Here is a 19,669-nt window from a genome sequence, read left to right on the forward strand (position 1 = left end):
TGATTTGTGGTTGGAGTTCATTTTCAAAATAATACATCCAAACTTATGAGTCATGTTCAGGACCATACCTTGTTTCATTCCTGCTCTCTGTTTTTTTATCCCTCACTTTTCCTTTTATTGGCTTCAGTTTGTCTGTTTGTCTGTTTGTAATTTTACATTGTTTCCTTTGCCAACACTAATATTTCCTACAGGAAATGCAAATATCACTGTTTTATGAATAATAATAATAATAATAATAATAATAATAATAATAATAATAATAATAATGCTGTATTTGTTAATTAAAGGTCGTATTATTGCCATTATTGTCAGAATTATATTTACTTATTATACCATTATTCTTATCGTCGTTCTTGTTACTATTTTTATTAAAATTGTTTTGTTTGTTTTGTTTATTATTATTGTCTGTGTCATGTTGTTGTTGTTGTAATTATTATTAATATCATTGGGTGTTTGTTTCTCAGTACTGTTTTATTATTAATGAGGTTCTTTATGACATTATTGTTATTATTATTATTATTATTATTATTATTATTATTATTAATTTATTTATTTTTAAAGTTGGTCATATTGTTCTCCTTGTTATTATTTTTGGTTTTATTTTATTTTCATTGTTATTATTGGTATTAAAGTTGGCATTAAAATTGTGGTTATTGTTAGTATTAAAATTTATATTATCTTATTATTGGTCAGGTTGTTTTTGTTGTCATTATGTTTTATTATTAATAATATTAATACAAGATTCTTCTTCTTCTTCTTCTTCTTCTCCTTCTTCTTCTTCTTCTTCTTCTTATTATTATTATTATTATTGCTGCTGCTGTTGTCATTTTACTTGTCTTATTCATTATTTATTATTGTTATTATTGTGTTGTTATTTATTGTTGCTATTCTTGCATCCAAACTTTTTTCCTCGAGTACTGTTCTACATGCCAAAGCGCTCTCTCTCTCTCTCTCTCTCTCTCTCTCTCTCTCTCTCTCTCTCCCCCTCTCTGTGTGTGTGTGTGTGTGTGTGTGTGTGTGTGTGTGTGTGTGTGTGTGAGAGAGAGAGAGAGAGAGAGAGAGAGAGAGAGAGAGAGAGAGATAGTGTGTGTCAGAGAGGGAGCTCGTGCCTCAGTACACTTGGAGCTCGGTGTGTGTTCCGGACGTTTGCGCGCGCTCCGTGATTTCAGTCTACATTTCTCCGCGTGTCTGCACCGTGTACGGGTGTGTGTGTGTGTGTGTGTGTGTGTGTGTGCGCGCGTGCGCGTGCGTGTCGGTGTGTATGAATGAGTCCGGTGTGGTCAGAACGCCGCGCGCTGTATTTATTCTCCGCTCCGGTTCTCCGCGCGCTCGGAGAGGTGAGTGATGCTGCTTCAAAACTCTGCTTTATTCACACACACACACACACACACACACACACACACACACACACACACACACTCGGTTTGAGTGAATTCTTGGTGTAAATAAACTCTTTAATAGGTTTTATTTGATCCTGAGCTGTGGATGAAGCGCGTGCACGAGACGCTGCTGGGAGAAAAAGTTGTTTCAGGTTTTTAAAACTTCACCAAACAATTTGTTTCTAATTTCGTTTATTTGGCGACTTTTTTCCGAACCGAAATCACACAGATAGAGAGTTCAGTTTTCATCTGAAAAACAAACACACGGAGGAAAAAAAGGGGGAAAAAGTTCAACAAAAAATTAACAACAGAAAAGAGCAGGTTTAATGATCGGGAGCGCGCGCAGGAGAGCCATGCAGATGTGCGCAAGCATTTCGGGTCTTTGATCTCCGGCTCTTCCTCTGTTCTTCATCCTGGAGATGAAAATGTTCTTATGTTCTTCACCTCCTCATGGACTCTCCTCTCCTCACTGACTCTCCTCTCCTCCACCTCCTCACTGACTCTCCTCTCCTCCACCTCCTCTGACTCTCCTCCACCTCCTCACTAACTCTCCTCTCCTCCACCTCCTCACTGACTCTCCTCTCCTCCACCTCCTCACTGACTCTCCTCTCCTCCACCTCCTCACTGACTCTCCTCTCCTCCACCTCCTCAATGACTCTCCTCTTCTCCACCTCCTCACTGACTCTCCTCTTCTCCACCTCCTCACTGACTCTCCTCTCCTCCACCTCCTCTGACTCTCCTCCACCTCCTCACTAACTCTCCTCTCCGCCACCTCCTCACTAACTCTCCTCTCCTCCACCTCCTCAATGACTCTCCTCTTCTCCACCTCCTCACTGACTCTCCTCCACCTCCTCACTGACTCTCCTCTTCTCCACCTCCTCACTGACTCTCCTCTCCTCCACCTCCTCTGACTCTCCTCCACCTCCTCACTAACTCTCCTCTCCGCCACCTCCTCACTAACTCTCCTCTCCTCCACCTCCTCAATGACTCTCCTCTTCTCCACCTCCTCACTGACTCTCCTCCACCTCCTCACTGACTCTCCTCTTCTCCACCTCCTCACTGACTCTCCTCTCCTCCACCTCCTCTGACTCTCCTCCACCTCCTCACTAACTCTCCTCTCCTCCACCTCCTCAATGACTCTCCTCTTCTCCACCTCCTCACTGACTCTCCTCCACCTCCTCACTGACTCTCCTCTCCTCCACCTCCTCTCTAACTCTCCTCTCCTCCACCTCCTCACTGACTCTCCTCTCCTCCACCTCCTCAAAGACTCTCCTCCACCTCCTCACTGACTCCTCTTCTCCACCTCCTCACTGACTCTCCTCTTCTCCACCTCCTCACTGACATTCCTCTTCTTCACCTCCTCACTGACTCTCCTCCACCTCCTCACTGACTTTCCTCTTTTTCACCTCCTAAGAACTCACAGCAACCTGCGCTCCATCCTGATTTACATTCACTACAACCGTATCTCTCTCTCTCTCTCTCTCTCTCTCTCTCTCTCTCTCACTCTCTCTCTCTCTCTCTCTCTCTCTCTCTCTCTCCGCATGTGTTTGGCATCTCTCTCTCTCTCTCTCTCTCTCTCTTTCTGTGTGTGTGTGTGTGGCATCTCTCTCTGTCTCTCTCTCGGTTTCTCTCTCTCTGACACTTTCTGTCTCTGTCTGTCTCTGTGTGGGGGCATCTCTCTCTCTCTCTCTCTCTCTCTCTCTCTCTCTCTCTGTTTCTCTCTCTGACTCCTCCTGTCTGTCTGTCTGTCTGTCTGTCTGTCTGTCTGTCTGTGTGTGTGGGGGGGTGTCTCTCACTCTCTCTCTCTCTCTGTTTCTCTATCTCTTTCATCATTTTAGTCTGTATTTATTCTTTCTTTCTTTCTTTCTTTCTTTCTTTCTTTCTTTCTTTCTTTCTTTCTTTCTTTCTTTCTTTCTTTCTTTCTCTTTATTCTGTCTTTATTCCCCATGTGTTATTTTATTTGTCCCTACAATTTGTGTTTTCTTATCATTTACTCTTTGAGATGGAGATGCTGGAAGCAGTGCAGTGTGATGAGATGGAGATGCTGTAGGAGCTGCAGTGTAATTGAGATGGAGATGTTGGAGGAGCTGCAGTGTGATGAGATGGAGATACTGTAGGAGCTGCAGTGTGTTGAGATGGAGATGTTGGAGGAGCTGTAGGGTGATGAGATGGAGATGCTGGAGGAGCTGCAGTGTGTTGAGATGGAAATGTTGGAGGAGCTGCAGTGTGTTGAGATGGAGATGTTGGAGGAACTGCAGTGTGTTGAGATGGAGATACTGGTGGAGCTGCAGTGTGATGAGATGGAGATGTTGGAGGAGCTACAGTGTGTTGAGATGGAAATGTTAGAGGAGCTGCAGTGTGTTGAGATGCAGATGTTGGAGGCTCTGCAGTGTGATGAGATTGAGATGTTGGAGGAGCTGCAGTGTGTTGAGATGGAGATGTTGGAGGAGATGCAGTGTGTTGAGAGAGATGTTGGAGGAGCTGTAGGGTGATGAGATGGAGATGCTGGAGCATCTGTAAAGTGATGAGATGGAGATGTTTGAGGAGCTGTAGAGAGATGAGATGGAGATGTTGGAGGAGCTGCAGTGTATTGAGATGGAGATGTTGGAGGAGCTGTAGAGTGATGAGATGAAGATGTTGGAGGCACTGCAGTATGATGAGATGGAGATGTTGGAGGAGCTGCAGTGTATTGAGAGAGATGTTGGAGGAGCTGTAGGGTGATGAGATGGAGATGCTGGAGCAGCTGTAAAGTGATGAGATGGAGATGCTAGAGGAGCTGTAGAGAGATGAGATGGAGATGTTGGAGGAGCTGCAGTGTATTGAGATGGAGATATTGGAGACGCTGTAGTGTGACGAGATGGAGATGTTGGAGGCGCTGCATTTTGACAAGATGGAGATGTTGGAGGAGCTGCAGTGTGATGAGATGGAGATGTTGGAGGAGCTGCAGTATGATGAGATGGAGTTGTTGGACGCGCTGCAGTGTGATGAGATGGAGATGCGGGAGGAGCTGCAGTATGATGAGATGAAGATGTTGGAGGTGCTGCAGTATGATGAGATTGAGATATTGGAGGAGCTGTAGGGTGATGAGATGGAGATGCTGGAGGAGCTGTAGGGTGATGAGATGGAGATGCTGGAGGAGCTATAGAGTGATGAGATGGAGATGTTGAAGGAGCTGTAGGGTGAAGAGATGGAGATGCTGGAGGAGCTGTAGTGTGATGAGATGGAGATGTTGGAGGAGCTGCAGTGTATTGAGATAGAGATGTTGGAGGAGCTGTAGGGTGATGAGATGGAGATGTTGGAGGTGCTGCAGTGTGTTGAGATGGAGATATTGGAGGTGCTGTAGTGTGAAGAGATGGAGATGTTGGAGGTGCTGCAGTGTGATGAGATGGAGATGTTAGAGGAGCTGCAGTGTGATGAGATGGAGATGTTGGAGGAGCTGCAGTATGACGAGATGGAGTTGTTGGAGGTGCTGCAGTGTGATGAGATGGAGATGTTGGAGGAGCTGCAGTATGATGAGATGGAGTTGTTGGAGGCGCTGCAGTGTGATGAGATGTAGATGCTGGAGGAGCTGCAGTATGATAAAATGAAGATGTTGGAAGAGCTGCAGTATGATGAGATGGAGATGTTGGAGGAGCTGCAGCATGTTGAGATGGAGATGTTGGAGGAGCTGTAGGGTGATGAGATGGAGATGTTGGAGGCTCTGCAGTGTGATGAGATGGAGATGTTTGAGTCGCTGCAGTGTGTTGACATGGAGATGTTGGAGGAACTGCAGTGTGTTGAGATGGAGATACTGGTGGAGCTGCAGTGTGATGAGATGGAGATGTTGGAGGAGCTGCAGTGTGTTGAGATGCAGATGTTGGCGGCTCTGCAGTGTGATGAGATGGAGATGTTGGAGGAGCTGCAGTGTGTTGAGATGCAGATGTTGGAGGCTCTGCAGTGTGACGAGATTGAGATGTTGGAGGAGCTGTAGGGTGATGAGATGGAGATGTTGGAGGCGCTGCAGTGTGACGAGATGGAGATATTGGAGACGCTGTAGTGTGATGAGATGGAGATGTTGGAGGCACTGCAGTGTGACGAGATGCAGATGTTGGAGGTGCTGCAGTGTGATGAGATGGAGATGTTGGTGGTGCTGCAGTGTGTTGAGATGGAGATACTGGAGGCGCTGCAGTGTATTGAGATGGAGATGTTGGAGGAGCTGCAGTGTGATGAGATGGAGATGTTGGAGGTGCTGCAGTGTGTTGAGATGGAGATGCTGGAGGCGCTGCAGTGTATTGAGATGGAGATGTTGGAGGAGCTGCAGTATGATGAGATGGAGATGTTGGAGGAGCTGCAGTATGATGAGATGGAGATGTTGGAGGAGCTGCAGTGTGTTGAGATGCAGATGTTGGAGGCTCTGCAGTGTGATGAGATTGAGATGTTGGAGGAGCTGCAGTGTGTTGAGATGGAGATGTTGGAGGCTCTGCAGTGTGACGAGATTGAGATGTTGGAGGAGCTGTAGGGTGATGAGATGGAGATGTTGGAGGCGCTGCAGTGTGACGAGATGGAGATATTGGAGACGCTGTAGTGTGATGAGATGGAGATGTTGGAGGAGCTGTAGGGTGATGAGATGGAGATGTTGGAGGCGCTGCAGTGTGACGAGATGGAGATATTGGAGACGCTGCAGTGTGACGAGATGCAGATGTTGGAGGTGCTGCAGTGTGATGAGATGGAGATGTTGGAGGTGCTACAGTGTGTTGAGATGGAGATACTGGAGGCGCTGCAGTGTATTGAGATGGAGATGTTGGAGGAGCTGCAGTATGATGAGATGGAGATGTTGAAGGAGCTGCAGTGTGTTGAGACGGAGATGTTGGAGGCGCTGCAGTGTATTGAGATGGAGATGTTGGAGGAGCTGCAGTATGATGAGATGGAGATGTTGGAGGAGCTGCAGTATGATGAGATGGAGATGTTGAAGGAGCTGCAGTGTGTTGAGATGGAGATGCTGGAGGCGCTGCAGTGTATTGAGATGGAGATGTTGGAGGAGCTGCAGTATGATGAGATGGAGATGTTGGAGGAGCTGCAGTATGATGAGATGGAGATGTTGGAGGAGCTGCAGTGTGTTGAGATGGAGATGGAGGTGCTGCAGCGTGTTGAGATGGAGATGTTGGAGGTGCTGCATTGTGTTGAGATGGAGAAGTTGGAGGAGCTACAGTGTGTTGAGATGGAGATGTTGAAGGAGCTGCAGTATGATGAGATGAAGATGTTGGAGGAGCTGCATTGTGATGAGATGGAGATGTTGGAGGCGCTATAGAGTGATGAGATGGAGATGTTGAAGGAGCTGTAGGGTGAAGAGATGGAGATGCTGGAGGAGCTGTAGTGTGATGAGATGGAGATGTTGGAGGAGCTGCAGTGTATTGAGATAGAGATGTTGGAGGAGCTGTAGGGTGATGAGATGGAGATGTTGGAGGTGCTGCAGTGTGTTGAGATGGAGATATTGGTGGTGCTGTAGTGTGAAGAGATGGAGATGTTGGAGGTGCTGCAGTGTGACGAGATGGAGATGTTAGAGGAGCTGCAGTGTGATGAGATGGAGATGTTGGAGGAGCTGCAGTATGACGAGATGGAGTTGTTGGAGGTGCTGCAGTGTGATGAGATGGAGATGTTGGAGGAGCTGCAGTATGATGAGATGGAGTTGTTGGAGGCGCTGCAGTGTGATGAGATGGAGATGCTGGAGGAGCTGCAGTATGATAAAATGAAGATGTTGGAAGAGCTGCAGTATGATGAGATGGAGATGTTGGAGGAGCTGCAGCGTGTTGAGATGGAGATGTTGGAGGAGCTGTAGGGTGATGAGATGGAGATGTTGGAGGCTCTGCAGTGTGATGAGATGGAGATGTTTGAGTCGCTGCAGTGTGTTGACATGGAGATGTTGGAGGAACTGCAGTGTGTTGAGATGGAGATACTGGTGGAGCTGCAGTGTGATGAGATGGAGATGTTGGAGGCGCTGCAGTGTGATGAGATGGAGATGTTGGAAGCGCTGCAGTGTGACGAGATGGAGATATTGGAGATGCTGTAGTGTGATGAGATGGAGATGTTGGAGGCGCTGCAGTGTGACGAGATGCAGATGTTGGAGGTGCTGCAGTGTGATGAGATGGAGATGTTGGAGGTGCTGCAGTGTGTTGAGATGGAGATACTGGAGGCGCTGCAGTGTATTGAGATGGAGATGTTGGAGGAGCTGCAGTATGATGAGATGGAGATGTTGGAGGAGCTGCAGTGTGTTGAGACAGAGATGTTGGAGGCGCTGCAGTGTGTTGAGATGGAGATGCTGGAGGCGCTGCAGTGTATTGAGATGGAGATGTTGGAGGAGCTGCAGTATGATGAGATGGAGATGTTGGAGGAGCTGCAGTGTGTTGAGATGCAGATGTTGGAGGCTCTGCAGTGTGACGAGATTGAGATATTGGAGGAGCTGTAGGGTGATGAGATGGAGATGTTGGAGGCGCTGCAGTGTGACGAGATGGAGATATTGGAGACGCTGTAGTGTGATGAGATGGAGATGTTGGAGGCGCTGCAGTGTGACGAGATGCAGATGTTGGAGATGCTGCAGTGTGATGAGATGGAGATGTTGGAGGTGCTACAGTGTGTTGAGATGGAGATACTGGAGGCGCTGCAGTGTATTGAGATGGAGATGTTGGAGGAGCTGCAGTATGATGAGATGGAGATGTTGGAGGAGCTGCAGTGTGTTGAGACGGAGATGTTGGAGGCGCTGCAGTGTGTTGAGATGGAGATGCTGGAGGCGCTGCAGTGTATTGAGATGGAGATGTTGGAGGAGCTGCAGTATGATGAGATGGAGATGTTGGAGGAGCTGCAGTGTGTTGAGATGGAGATGGAGGTGCTGCAGCGTGTTGAGATGGAGATGTTGGAGGTGCTGCATTGTGTTGAGATGGAGAAGTTGGAGGAGCTACAGTGTGTTGAGATGGAGATGTTGAAGGAGCTGCAGTATGATGAGATGAAGATGTTGGAGGAGCTGCAGTGTGATGAGATGGAGATGTTGGAGGCGCTGCAGTGCGTTGAGATGGAGATGTTGGAGTAGCTGTAGGGTGATGAGATGGAGATGTTGCAGGTGCTGCAGTGTCTTGAGATGGAGATGTTGGAGGAGCTTAGGGTGATGAGCTGGGGATGTTGGAGGAGCTGTAGGGTGATGAGATGGAGATGTTGGAAGAGCTGCAGTGGGTTCAGTCATAAAGTTGAGATATATACAGTAGTAAAATATGCAGGACGAGTCGAGCGAACAGAGAGACACTAAAACTGCAGGAGGTCAAACTGACCGGCTCTGAATGTGCAACTCTTTATATTTATTTTTTATTATTTTATTTTGCTGACACTGAAACTTCCTGTTTATCTGGAAACTTTATAAAATTATATTTATTCTCATAGTAGTAGATATGGAGAGTTCCATTATTACAGTTTTTCTGATTGATTAGGCACAGTTTTTGAAACCTTCGGCTATTTTTGCAAAACTCTTCACACAAATCGCAAAACCTTACATCCAATTCGCAAAACATCATAGATTACTTGCAAAAGCAAACACTTTTTGCTAAACTGTTAACACTGTTAACAAAATGGTATTTTTGTACACAACAGTACACGCAACGCATAACATTAATAAGCACACGAAGCAACAACTGAACACTGACAGTAAGAATGGAAAACACATCTGGCTTTTGCTTTCTCTGTGCACAAGGTAGTCTGTCAGTTTGAGGTCATACTTTTTGTTATGGTTCTGTACGCGTAAACACACAGGGATCCAAATTTCAAGTATTTTCAAGTATTTTTATTCAAGGTGTTTACTGTATTTGCTGTAAACACATCAAAACAAACATAAGTGATAAGTGTTTTTACATACAGTTATTTCACAGAGAGGAAAAAAAAACAAAAAAAACTCAGTCGTGTTGTCTCTCTGGGTCCAGCCACAAGATTTCGTCAACATCGCATGCAATGTCTTCAAGTCCAAGGCACCGAGGAAAATACCTCTTGGAGTGTCGTATCCAGGCCTGACATGACGCCTGGTCAATATCCCCACATGCCTCCTCCATTGCCTGTAAAAGGGCTATACGTTGATGGGGATGACGGTCATAGACCTTCCAGCGCCAGGCAGAGAAGAACTCTTCAATAGGGTTCAGGAAGGGAGAGTATGGGGGGATGTCGAGTAGAGCGAAGAGTGGGTGATCTGTAAACCATTCGCGGACCAAAGCAGCCCTATTAAAATGAACATTGTCCAATATGATGACATACCTGGTGTGCTCTGGTCTCTGAACATCAGTGAACATGTGATGTAAGGTGTCCAGGAATGTAATAATGTGTGCAGTGTTATATGGGCCCAGGGTTGCATGATGGTCAACACCATTTTGACTTATAGCTGCACAGAGTTATGTTGCCACCGTGTTGTCCTGGGACATTGACTATGGCACGGTGTCCAATAATGTTCCTGCCACGTCTCCTCGTTTTAGTAAGGTTGAAACCTGCCTCATCTACAAAAATCAGCCCATGACCCATGGCATCTGCAGCTAGCTCCATCACTCTCTGGAAAAGACAAAACAAATTCAGCACAGCAGGCCCAAGCACAGCACTACAGAATGTACTTCCAGATCCAGCACCAATGATACTATAGCTTACCTGCACATATTCATATCGCAGTTGTTTTACACGTTCACTGTTTCTTTCAAAAGGGACTCTGTAGATTCGTTTCATTCTGATTCTGTTGCGGGCAAGTACACGAGACAATACAGAAATGCTCACACTGTTTATGTCTTGAAAGGTGGTGTCATCCTCTATTATGTATGCGCTGCTGTATTTCTCGTAGTCTTATGGAATTATTTGCAGTGACCATATTGACTATATGAGTCTCCTGTTCTGCAGTGAACATTCTTCCTCTGCCCCCAGCTGCTGGATGTCTAGCAATTCTGTAAAGTAACAATTTCAGTATTTTTACGTGCATGGTCTTGTTGTGTTTCTCATTAGAGTATGGCAGTGCTACAAAACTTAGTGTAAAGTGACTGAACTAACCGATTCTCATTTTGAAATGTCCTTATGATGCTCGCTACAGCGTAGCGGCTCAAGTTAGGCTGAACCCGTTGGCCAGCTTCCTTCAAGGTCATTCCATGGTTGATAACATGGTCCACTATTGTAGCTCTGATGTCATCAGTAATTCTATTTCTTACTCTCCTTCCTGGGCGGCACGGTGGTGTAGTGGTTAGCGCTGTCGCCTCACAGCAAGAAGGTCCTGGGTTCGAGCCCCGTGGCCGGCGAGGGCCTTTCTGTGCGGAGTTTGCATGTTCTCCCCGTGTCCGCGTGGGTTTCCTCCGGGTGCTCCGGTTTCCCCCACAGTCCAAAGACATGCAGGTTAGGTTAACTGGTGACTCTAAATTGACCGTAGGTGTGAATGTGAGTGTGAATGGTTGTCTGTGTCTATGTGTCAGCCCTGTGATGACCTGGTGACTTGTCCAGGGTGAACCCCGCCTTTCGCCCGTAGTCAGCTGGGATAGGCTCCAGCTTGCCTGCGACCCTGTAGAAGGATAAAGCGGCTACAGATAATGAGATGAGATGAGATGACTCTCCTTCCTCCTTCAACTCCACGTCCTCTTCCTCGACCTCCTCTAATTCTCACTCTTCCTGCTCCCTCCATTATACTCCACACCGACAGCTTACCTGTGGCTTATTTATAGTGCTCAGGCTGATTGCAAAGTGAACTAATTATCTAAAACTGTTTCCGCATGTGACAGTGTGGCCAGACAGTTGGCCAAATAGTGTAAATAATAGCCATAAAATTTGGAAGTTGAGTGTAAAGCAGTGAGTTGTGTTTACAGTTCTGCAAAAGGTGTGCTGTGCAGTGGATTGTACTTACACTTTTGCAAAGTGTGTGTTACAAAATTACAAACTCAGTGCAAAGCAGGGTTTGTGCTTTTAGTTTTGCGAACTCAGTGAGTGGTTTTGCGATAGATATTACTAGTTTTAGAAATTGTGCTACAAGAATCACCGTTAGAGTTTAAGCATTCAGAAAAAACTGTATTATCTCATCTCATTATCTGTAGCCGCTTTATCCTGTTCTACAGGGTCGCAGGCGAGCTGGATCCTATCCCAGCTGACTACGGGCGAAAGGCGGGGTACACCCTGGACAAGTCGCCAGGTCATCACAGGGCTGACACATAGACACAGACAACCATTCACACTCACATTCACACCTACGCTCAATTTAGAGTCACCAGTTAACCTAACCTGCATGTCTTTGGACTGTGGGGGAAACCGGAGCACCCGGAGGAAACCCACGCGGACACGGGGAGAACATGCAAACTCCGCACAGAAAGGCCCTCGCCGGCCCCGGGGCTCGAACCCGGACCTTCTTGCTGTGAGGCGACAGCGCTAACCACTACACCACCGTGCCGAAAAACTGCATTATTATTATTATTATTAGGCAGCACAGTGGTGTAGTGGTTAGCGCTGTCGCCTCACAGCAAGAAGGTCCGGGTTTGAGCCCCGTGGCCGGCGAGGGCCTTTCTGTGCGGAGTTTGCATGTTCTCCCCGTGTCCGCGTGGGTTTCCTCCGGGTGCTCCGGTTTCCCCCACAGTCCAAAGACATGCAGGTTAGGTTAACTGGTGACTCTAAATTGAGCGTAGGTGTGAATGTGAGTGTGAATGGTTGTCTGTGTCTATGTGTCAGCCCTGTGATGACCTGGCGACTTGTCCAGGGTGTACCCCGCCTTTCGCCCGTAGTCAGCTGGGATAGGCTCCAGCTCGCCTGCGACCCTGTAGAACAGGATAAAGCGGCTACAGATAATGAGATGAGATTATTATTATTATTATTATTATTATTATTATTATTAAAGGTTTGATATTAGACATTTATTTGTATCATGACAGCAAATATGTAACTTATTAATACACAATGACAACAACAACAACAACAACAACAACATAATCATAATAATAATAATAATAAAGAGAGTGGAACTCTCTCTGTGTGGTGTTGTGTTATGTTACACTGTGTAGTTGTATATTTGCATGATTGTGTGTAGTTGTGTATTACTCTGTGTGTAGTTGTATAGTTGTGTGTTACTCTGTGTGTATTTCTCTAGTTGTGGGTTACATTATGTGTATTTGTGTATTACTCTGTATGTAGTTGTGTGTTAGTCTTTGTGTAATTTTGTGTTCCTCTGTGTGTAGATGTGCAGTTGTGTGTTACACTGTGTAGTTGTGTATTTGTTTTACACTGTGTGTAGTTGTGTAGTTGTGTGTTACGTTGTGTGCAATTGTGTAGTTGTGTGTTACTCTGTGTGTAGTTGTGCAGTTGTGTTTTGCTGTGTGTAGCTGTGTATTTGTGTGTTACATTGTGTGCAATTGTCTAGTTGTGTGTTACACTGTGTAGTTGTGTAGTTGTGTTACATTGTGTGTAGTTGTGTGTTACACTGTGTGTCACTGTCTAGTTGTGTGTTACTCTGTGTGTAGATGTGTGCTCCTATGTGTGTAGTTGTGTATTTGTGTTAGTCTGTGTGTAGTTGTGTGTTACTCTGTGTGTAGATGTGTGCTCCTATGTGTTTAGTTGTGTATTTGTGTTAGTCTGTGTGTAGTTGTGTGTTACTCTGTGTGTAGATGTGTGCTCCTATGTGTGTAGTTGTGTATTTGTGTTAGTCTGTGTGTAGTTGTGTGTTACTCTGTGTGTAGATGTGTGCTCCTATGTGTGTAGTTGTGTAGTTGTGTTACTCTGTGTGTAGTTGTGTGTTACTCTGTGTGTAGATGTGTGTTCCTATGTGTTTAGTTGTGTATTTGTGTTAGTCTGTGTGTAGTTGTGTGTTACTGTGTGTGTAGATGTGTGCTCCTATGTGTGTATTTGTGTATTTGTGTTAGTCTGTGTGTAGTTGTGTGTTACTCTGTGTGTAGATGTGTGCTCCTATGTGTGTAGTTGTGTATTTGTGTTACACTGTGTGTAGTTGTGTGTTACTCTGTGTGTAGATGTGTGCTCCTATGTGTGTAGTTGTATATTTGTGTTACTCTGTGTGTAGATGTGTGTTCCTATGTGTTTAGTTGTGTATTTGTGTTAGTCTGTGTGTAGTTGTGTGCAGAGGTGGAAAAACTGGATTGACAAAGTAAAAGTCCTGCTTAGGTTTTCCTTCTGCCTGTGCTCTCAACACAGGTGATTTCACCAATGAGCTCATCAACCTGGCTTAGGGGATGTGGTAATTAGGATCAGCTGGTTTATTGAATTGGCTGGAGCAAAAATGTGGCAGGGTTTTTACTTTCTGCACCCGGGTTTTTCCACCTCTGGTTGTGTGTTACTCTGTGTGTAGATGTGTGCTCCTATGTGTGTAGTTGTGTAGTTGTGTTACTCTGTGTGTAGTTGTGTAGTTGTGTTACTCTGTGTGTAGTTGTGTGTTACTCTGTGTGTAGTTGTGTGTTACTCTGTGTGTAGATGTGTGCTCCTATGTGTGTAGTTGTGTAGTTGTGTTACTCTGTGTGTAGTTGTGTAGTTGTGTTACTCTGTGTGTAGTTGTGTGTTACTCTGTGTGTAGTTGTGTGTTACTCTGTGTGTAGATGTGTGCTCCTATGTGTGTAGTTGTGTGTTACTCTGTGTGTAGATGTGTGTTACACTGTGTGTAGTTGTGTGTTACTCTGTGTGTAGATGTGTGCTCCTATGTGTGTAGTTGTATATTTGTGTTAGTCTGTGTGTAGTTGTGTGTTACTCTGTGTGTAGATGTGTGCTCCTATGTGTGTAGTTGTGTATTTGTGTTACTCTGTGTGTAGTTGTGTGTTACTCTGTGTGTAGATGTGTGCTCCTATGTGTGTAGTTGTGTATTTGTGTTACTCTGTGTGTAGTTGTGTGTTACTCTGTGTGTAGATGTGTGCTCCTATGTGTGTAGTTGTGTATTTGTGTTACTCTGTGTGTAGTTGTGTGTTACTCTGTGTGTAGATGTGTGCTCCTATGTGTGTAGTTGTATATTTGTGTTAGTCTGTGTGTAGTTGTGTAGTTGTGTTCCTCTGTGTGTAGTTTGGTATTTGTGTGTTAGTCTGTGTAGTTATGTGTTACACCATGGACTCTTGATTCTGTCACTAACATCACTGTTTTTTTTCCCCACAGATGTGTGTGAGCGGATGATCCACGTGTAGACGCACGTCTGCTCTCTCTCTCTCTCTCTCTCTCTCTCTCTCTCTCTCTCTCTCAGCAGAAATGGACCTCCACCGTGCAGCTTTCAAGTTGGAGAGCTCCTCGTATGTGCCAAACTCCATGTCTTCACCCGCCCTCATGGTCCTGGCGTCGACGCCTGAATCCGATCGTGACCCCTCTGTTGTTCCTTGCCAGACCTCGCGTCCGTTCGGCGTTCCGGTCTCTCTGGAAAAAGACCTGCACCTCCCGTTCCCCAGTGGCTCGTACACCTTTTCCTCTGTGTACCAGAGGCAGGGAGGCTTCACGCCCCGGGACTTCCCTGCCTCTCTGCTCCACCTGCATCCACAGTTCACTCCAGCTCCACTGAGCATGCTCGGGCACGGAGCAGTGGGAGCGTTCCGGCCGTTCTCTTCCACAAATGAGGACAGAGACACAGGGATTTATCATTCCGCCTTCCTGCCCACCAAGAGGCTGAAGGGAGGCCCGGAGCCGGACACGTCGCCTCGTCTGTGCTACACGGTCACTGAAGGGAAGGAGTTCGAATTCAGGGTCAACCAACTGCCCTCCGGGTCTCCCGGTGCCCTAAAAGCAGCTGAGGATTCTGGGAAAAAGAGGTTCAGCATGTCAGGGCTGCTGGTGGACGCCGAGGCCTCATGTAGCCCCGAGGAACAGAAGGACGGCTGTAAGTCTGTGATATCGTCACTCTCACATGTACACATGAGTGGAACACGTTTCTCTAACAGCAGCTCGCGTGGACAGTCGCGCAGGTTGTAATATGTAATATGTTATTGTTTCCATAGTAACAGGTCATTCACAGAAGACGCTCCAGAAATAATAAACAGATTTAAAAAAGGTGTGGAATTGAAAACTGACAATGAAGGTGAAGGTTTCTGTTCAGAGAACAGCAGGAAGGAGTCTCCAGTGTCAACACTTTGTAAATAGGAAGCTGTAATTGTTGGCAAAGTGCCGAGGTATAAGAGGAACGAAATGTTTCGACAGGACGTGCTGTTACATTCATCTTCGTTATCTTCATCATCTCCATCACCCTGTCGTTGATGATTTTCCTGAGCATTCTTTTCCGCATGTATACACCAGCGCTATCTGTCAGCTCATAATCTGTTGCATGGTTACTAACGTTGAAACAAACTCCATCACAGCTGAAAATATCAGACAGCAGACGTGACCTTTGGATGACTTTTCACAAAACCAGACTTTGTAATTAGTGAAAGATGAAGTTCATAACGTCTGCTGTCTTGTGGTTTATGATTCAGAAACAGAAAATCCTGTTCCTTTCATTTCAACAGCATTTTCATTGTTTAAAAAAAAAATCAGCGTATGAAAATAATCATGTTTGGGTTTTTTTTTCTTTTATTGGCGAAATGAGTGCTTTTAAAGTAACGGCCCCATAGAGACCAGAACTGCATCTCGTTTTTCATTCAGGGTTTAATATCACTTTTGTACACACGTGTGTTTAATTCGGAGCTCGTAAGCATTAGCATGAACTAGAATCATTTTATGACGTCATGCTTTTTTCTTGAATCCCTGTGAAGTTCAAACACGCAAGTGTAGCTGAGCCGTAGTATTGTATATCATTATGGTATGTCATTGTACAGTACTTGTAATGATCGTTTGCGCTCAGAATCATGAATCATCTGGAAAACGTGGGAGATGCGCAAATCAGCCCCAAGACAACACGTCAGTGCTAACGAGCAGGTGAGGCTGCGCTTTACACCTCCAGCTCAACACATCGCCCCCGCACCTTCCATCCTTTTTTGATTTTGTTGAAAAATGAGTAGGAGGGACTGTCAGGCGAACGCGGAAACGCTCGTCATTTCGCTCTGTAATTGGCTGCGCCGAGTGTTTGGGCGGGAAAGAGAGAGACAGATCCTCTGGCGAGCGTGGAGGGGAAAAAGTTTCGGCTGCGTTCCACATGAAAGCAGAACGCTGTGAGGGCTGGATGAGGAGCGATGGATTAGATACGTGTGTCAATGGGAAAAATAATAATGACTGACATGGATATGGGAGAGAAACCCACATATTAAGTCTTCAGAAGTGAAGCATTCGGAGAGAAAAGTTTGAATTGTTTTGCCTCCATTAGCCTACGCTGCTGTACACCTACACCCTTCCGAGTGACATTCCCATCCCATATCCCATCCCTGCGCTAAGGAAATACTTCACCCTGAAATCTTACTACGACTGATTAATCTTACTATTACTTTACAATAACACATAGCTAGTCAGGATCAGTTTGTCACTCTGTTGTGCTAATTATGCTAACTATGCTAACATCACTGGAAATAGCTATGAGGACACCAACATCTGGACCAGGGCTCTCAAGTTTTGAAGTCAGTTCAGAGTGAGATTTTGTCGGGAAGGGCAGGGGTGGTGTTGGTGAGGGGTGTTGGCGGTGGCACACAGGGGGGTGGAGGAGGACGGCGGGGGGTGGGGGAGGACGGGGGTGGGGGGTTATGATTGGTGTTGTGTTGTAAGTGTTAGTGGCAGATTTTGAGGCCTTCAGTACGGGGGTAGGGGGCTCCCACTTGAAACCCAGTGGTTCCAGGCCTGCCATTTTAACAGCCATGATTGAGGAGAGAGTTCTGTCAAGGGCAATGTGTAAACAGAAGCGTGTAACGATCTACTACTATATCTGTGTATTTTGCAGTTTGGCAAGTACCCAGTAAAGGAAGAGATTAAAAAAAAAATCACACTGAGTTTTCATTCAAGTGTGCAACACTAGGACTAAAAACAGGTGTCAAAAATAGCTGTTGAAATTAGCAAGGATTCAAGATTGAAGTGGCGAGACAAGCTCACAGACTCTGGGCAAACTGATAGTTAACATTATTAGCTGGAGACAATATTCCCCAACATCAGCTTTCATTATTTTTGTGATGCAAGTACTAATTTCGTTCAGGAAATACAAAATCATGAGATGATTTACTGTACTGTAGGCTACTCATTGAATAGCAGTGGCGGCTGGTAGTCTTTCAAACAGGGGAGGCTGGTCGGTTACGATATTTCCAGATTTTAAAAGAAAAAACACATCAATTTTGCCCATACTCTTGCCTCTGATCTGGCTGATTGTTGGCAGGGTCACAAACTGTGAAATAACAGGTTCTTTTGGCTCATTAGCCTACTGTCCAATATACATGATGGTGGTGTTGGGGGGTATATTTTAACATTTTATATTTTAAAATTGTGGCATGTTGTTTAAAAATTGATCATTATTGAAAGCAGCTCTTTGTCAGGAACCTCAGCAGTAACAGCAGAGTGTTCTGGAATAGGCACAAGCACTGACCTTGGGGAGCCAAACATAGAGCTGGGGGCCACACATTTCATTCAATGACACTTTCCCTATATTTTACTTATTTTGACTGAGAAATGTTTTATTGACAATTTTGATAACCCTTCACTTTTAATCCAGGTCTGTAGTGTGAAATGTTCTCGGCTGTGTTTTTGTTTAAAAATCTCATCTCATCTCATCTCATCTCATCTTCTCTAGCCGCTTTATCCTTCTACAGGGTCGCAGGCGAGCTGGATCCTATCCCAGCTGACTACGGGCGAAAGGCGGGGTACACCCTGGACAAGTCGCCAGGTCATCACAGGGCTGACACATAGACACAGACAACCATTCACACTCACATTCACACCTACGCTCAATTTAGAGTCACCAGTTAACCTAACCTGCATGTCTTTGGACTGTGGGGGAAACCGGAGCACCCGGAGGAAACCCACGCGGACACGGGGAGAACATGCAAACTCCGCACAGAAAGGCCCTCGCCGACCACGGGGCTCGAACCCGGACTTTCTTGCTGTGAAGCGACAGTGCTAACCACTACACCACCGTGCTGCCTTGTTTAAAAATGTTTTCCAAATTGTAGCTGTGTTTAATTCATATCCAGAAAAATATATATTCCAATATAATATACTCAGCATAAACATTTTAAATAGATTCTATATTTTTGGTCCATCCATGACATATTACTAAAGTAGCCTATTTACTGTTGTTGATGTGGGTCACTTGCTGTTAGCCAATTCACTTTCTCATACCAGGAGAGCTGAAAGGAACGAGTATTATTCCCTACCTTTTTCACCAAGTCAATTTGAGGCGTTGGTCTACCCTGCTCTTTAATTTTAATTTTTTCCTCGAAAGGAAGCCTGGCAAATGGCTTCGCCAAAATTAAATCAGCAATGCTTGGCATCCGTGCGCAGCTTTCTTGCTAGCTGACTAGCCCCCTCAAGTTCAAGTTCAGTCACTCAAATAAACGAAATTTCTGGAACTAAGATAGCAAACTTGACAACACTATATTTACACTTTATTTACAATGAAAATATATACAAACTAAAAAAGCTGGTAGAAACCGTATGTAATGAATGAAATCGAAATGTAAGCTGATCTCTTACAATACACCACAGCACTTGCGAATCCGCATGGGACTGAACTGAAATTCACCGCTGCCTGTCTATATTTGAAACGAGCTGTCAATCAAAGAAAATATCCGGCCGCTTTCACCAATCACCAGTCTCCTCGCGGAAAGCTTTGCCATGTCCCTCCCACTGTGAGGCTCGGAGTCCGTGGGCGGGCATTTTTGCAGTATTTGTCCAATAACCGCCTTGCATTTTGATATTGAAAGCGCAGAGCTCCCAAATGCCATTGAAGTCCACTGAGGCTGGGAGTCCGTGAGACTCCGTGGGCGGGCGTTTTCGCAGTATTTGTCCAATAATCGTCTTGCATTTTGAGATTGAAAAGCGCAGAGCTCCCAAATGCCATTGAAGTCCACTGAGGCTGGGCTGCATCGCGCTGTCACGAGGGGGAAAAACTCACGCACACATTAGGCGAACTGGGGAAAGTTATAACGGAATGATTTCGCACTGTAGTTGGGTTGAGCACATATATTTCTATGATTCTGGATCTGAAATAGCAATGTTATAACTTATAACATTGCTATTTCAGATCCAGAATTTTTAGAGGAGGCTGAGCCTCCCTCGTTGTCTTAGAGCAATCGGCCGTGTTGAATATATATGTGCAGTATAAGAATCATTGTTTATAAAATCACTTCATTTTGCTTTTACTTAAGTTATTGAACTTATTTAAATTTATTTTATTTTTATTTATTCTTTTTTAAGGACTATTTTATCTTCTATTTTTAGACATATTTGCTTCTTCCTTG

The 19,669-nt window shown here is 45.3% G+C and overlaps 1 protein-coding gene across 1 annotated transcript in view; it reads left to right on the forward strand.

Moving 5' to 3' along the window:
* Nucleotides 1-14,564: 14,564 nt before the first annotated feature.
* rnf220b (ring finger protein 220b) overlaps nucleotides 14,565-19,669 on the forward strand; it is a 74,807-nt gene continuing 69,702 nt past the window's right edge. The window contains exon 1 of the mRNA XM_060930953.1: nucleotides 14,565-15,183. Coding sequence (XP_060786936.1) covers nucleotides 14,565-15,183 — 619 coding nt within the window. The remainder of the gene's footprint in view (nucleotides 15,184-19,669) is intronic.

This window comes from Neoarius graeffei, chromosome 10 (genome assembly GCF_027579695.1).
Source record: "Neoarius graeffei isolate fNeoGra1 chromosome 10, fNeoGra1.pri, whole genome shotgun sequence".
Lineage (NCBI taxonomy): Eukaryota > Metazoa > Chordata > Actinopteri > Siluriformes > Ariidae > Neoarius > Neoarius graeffei.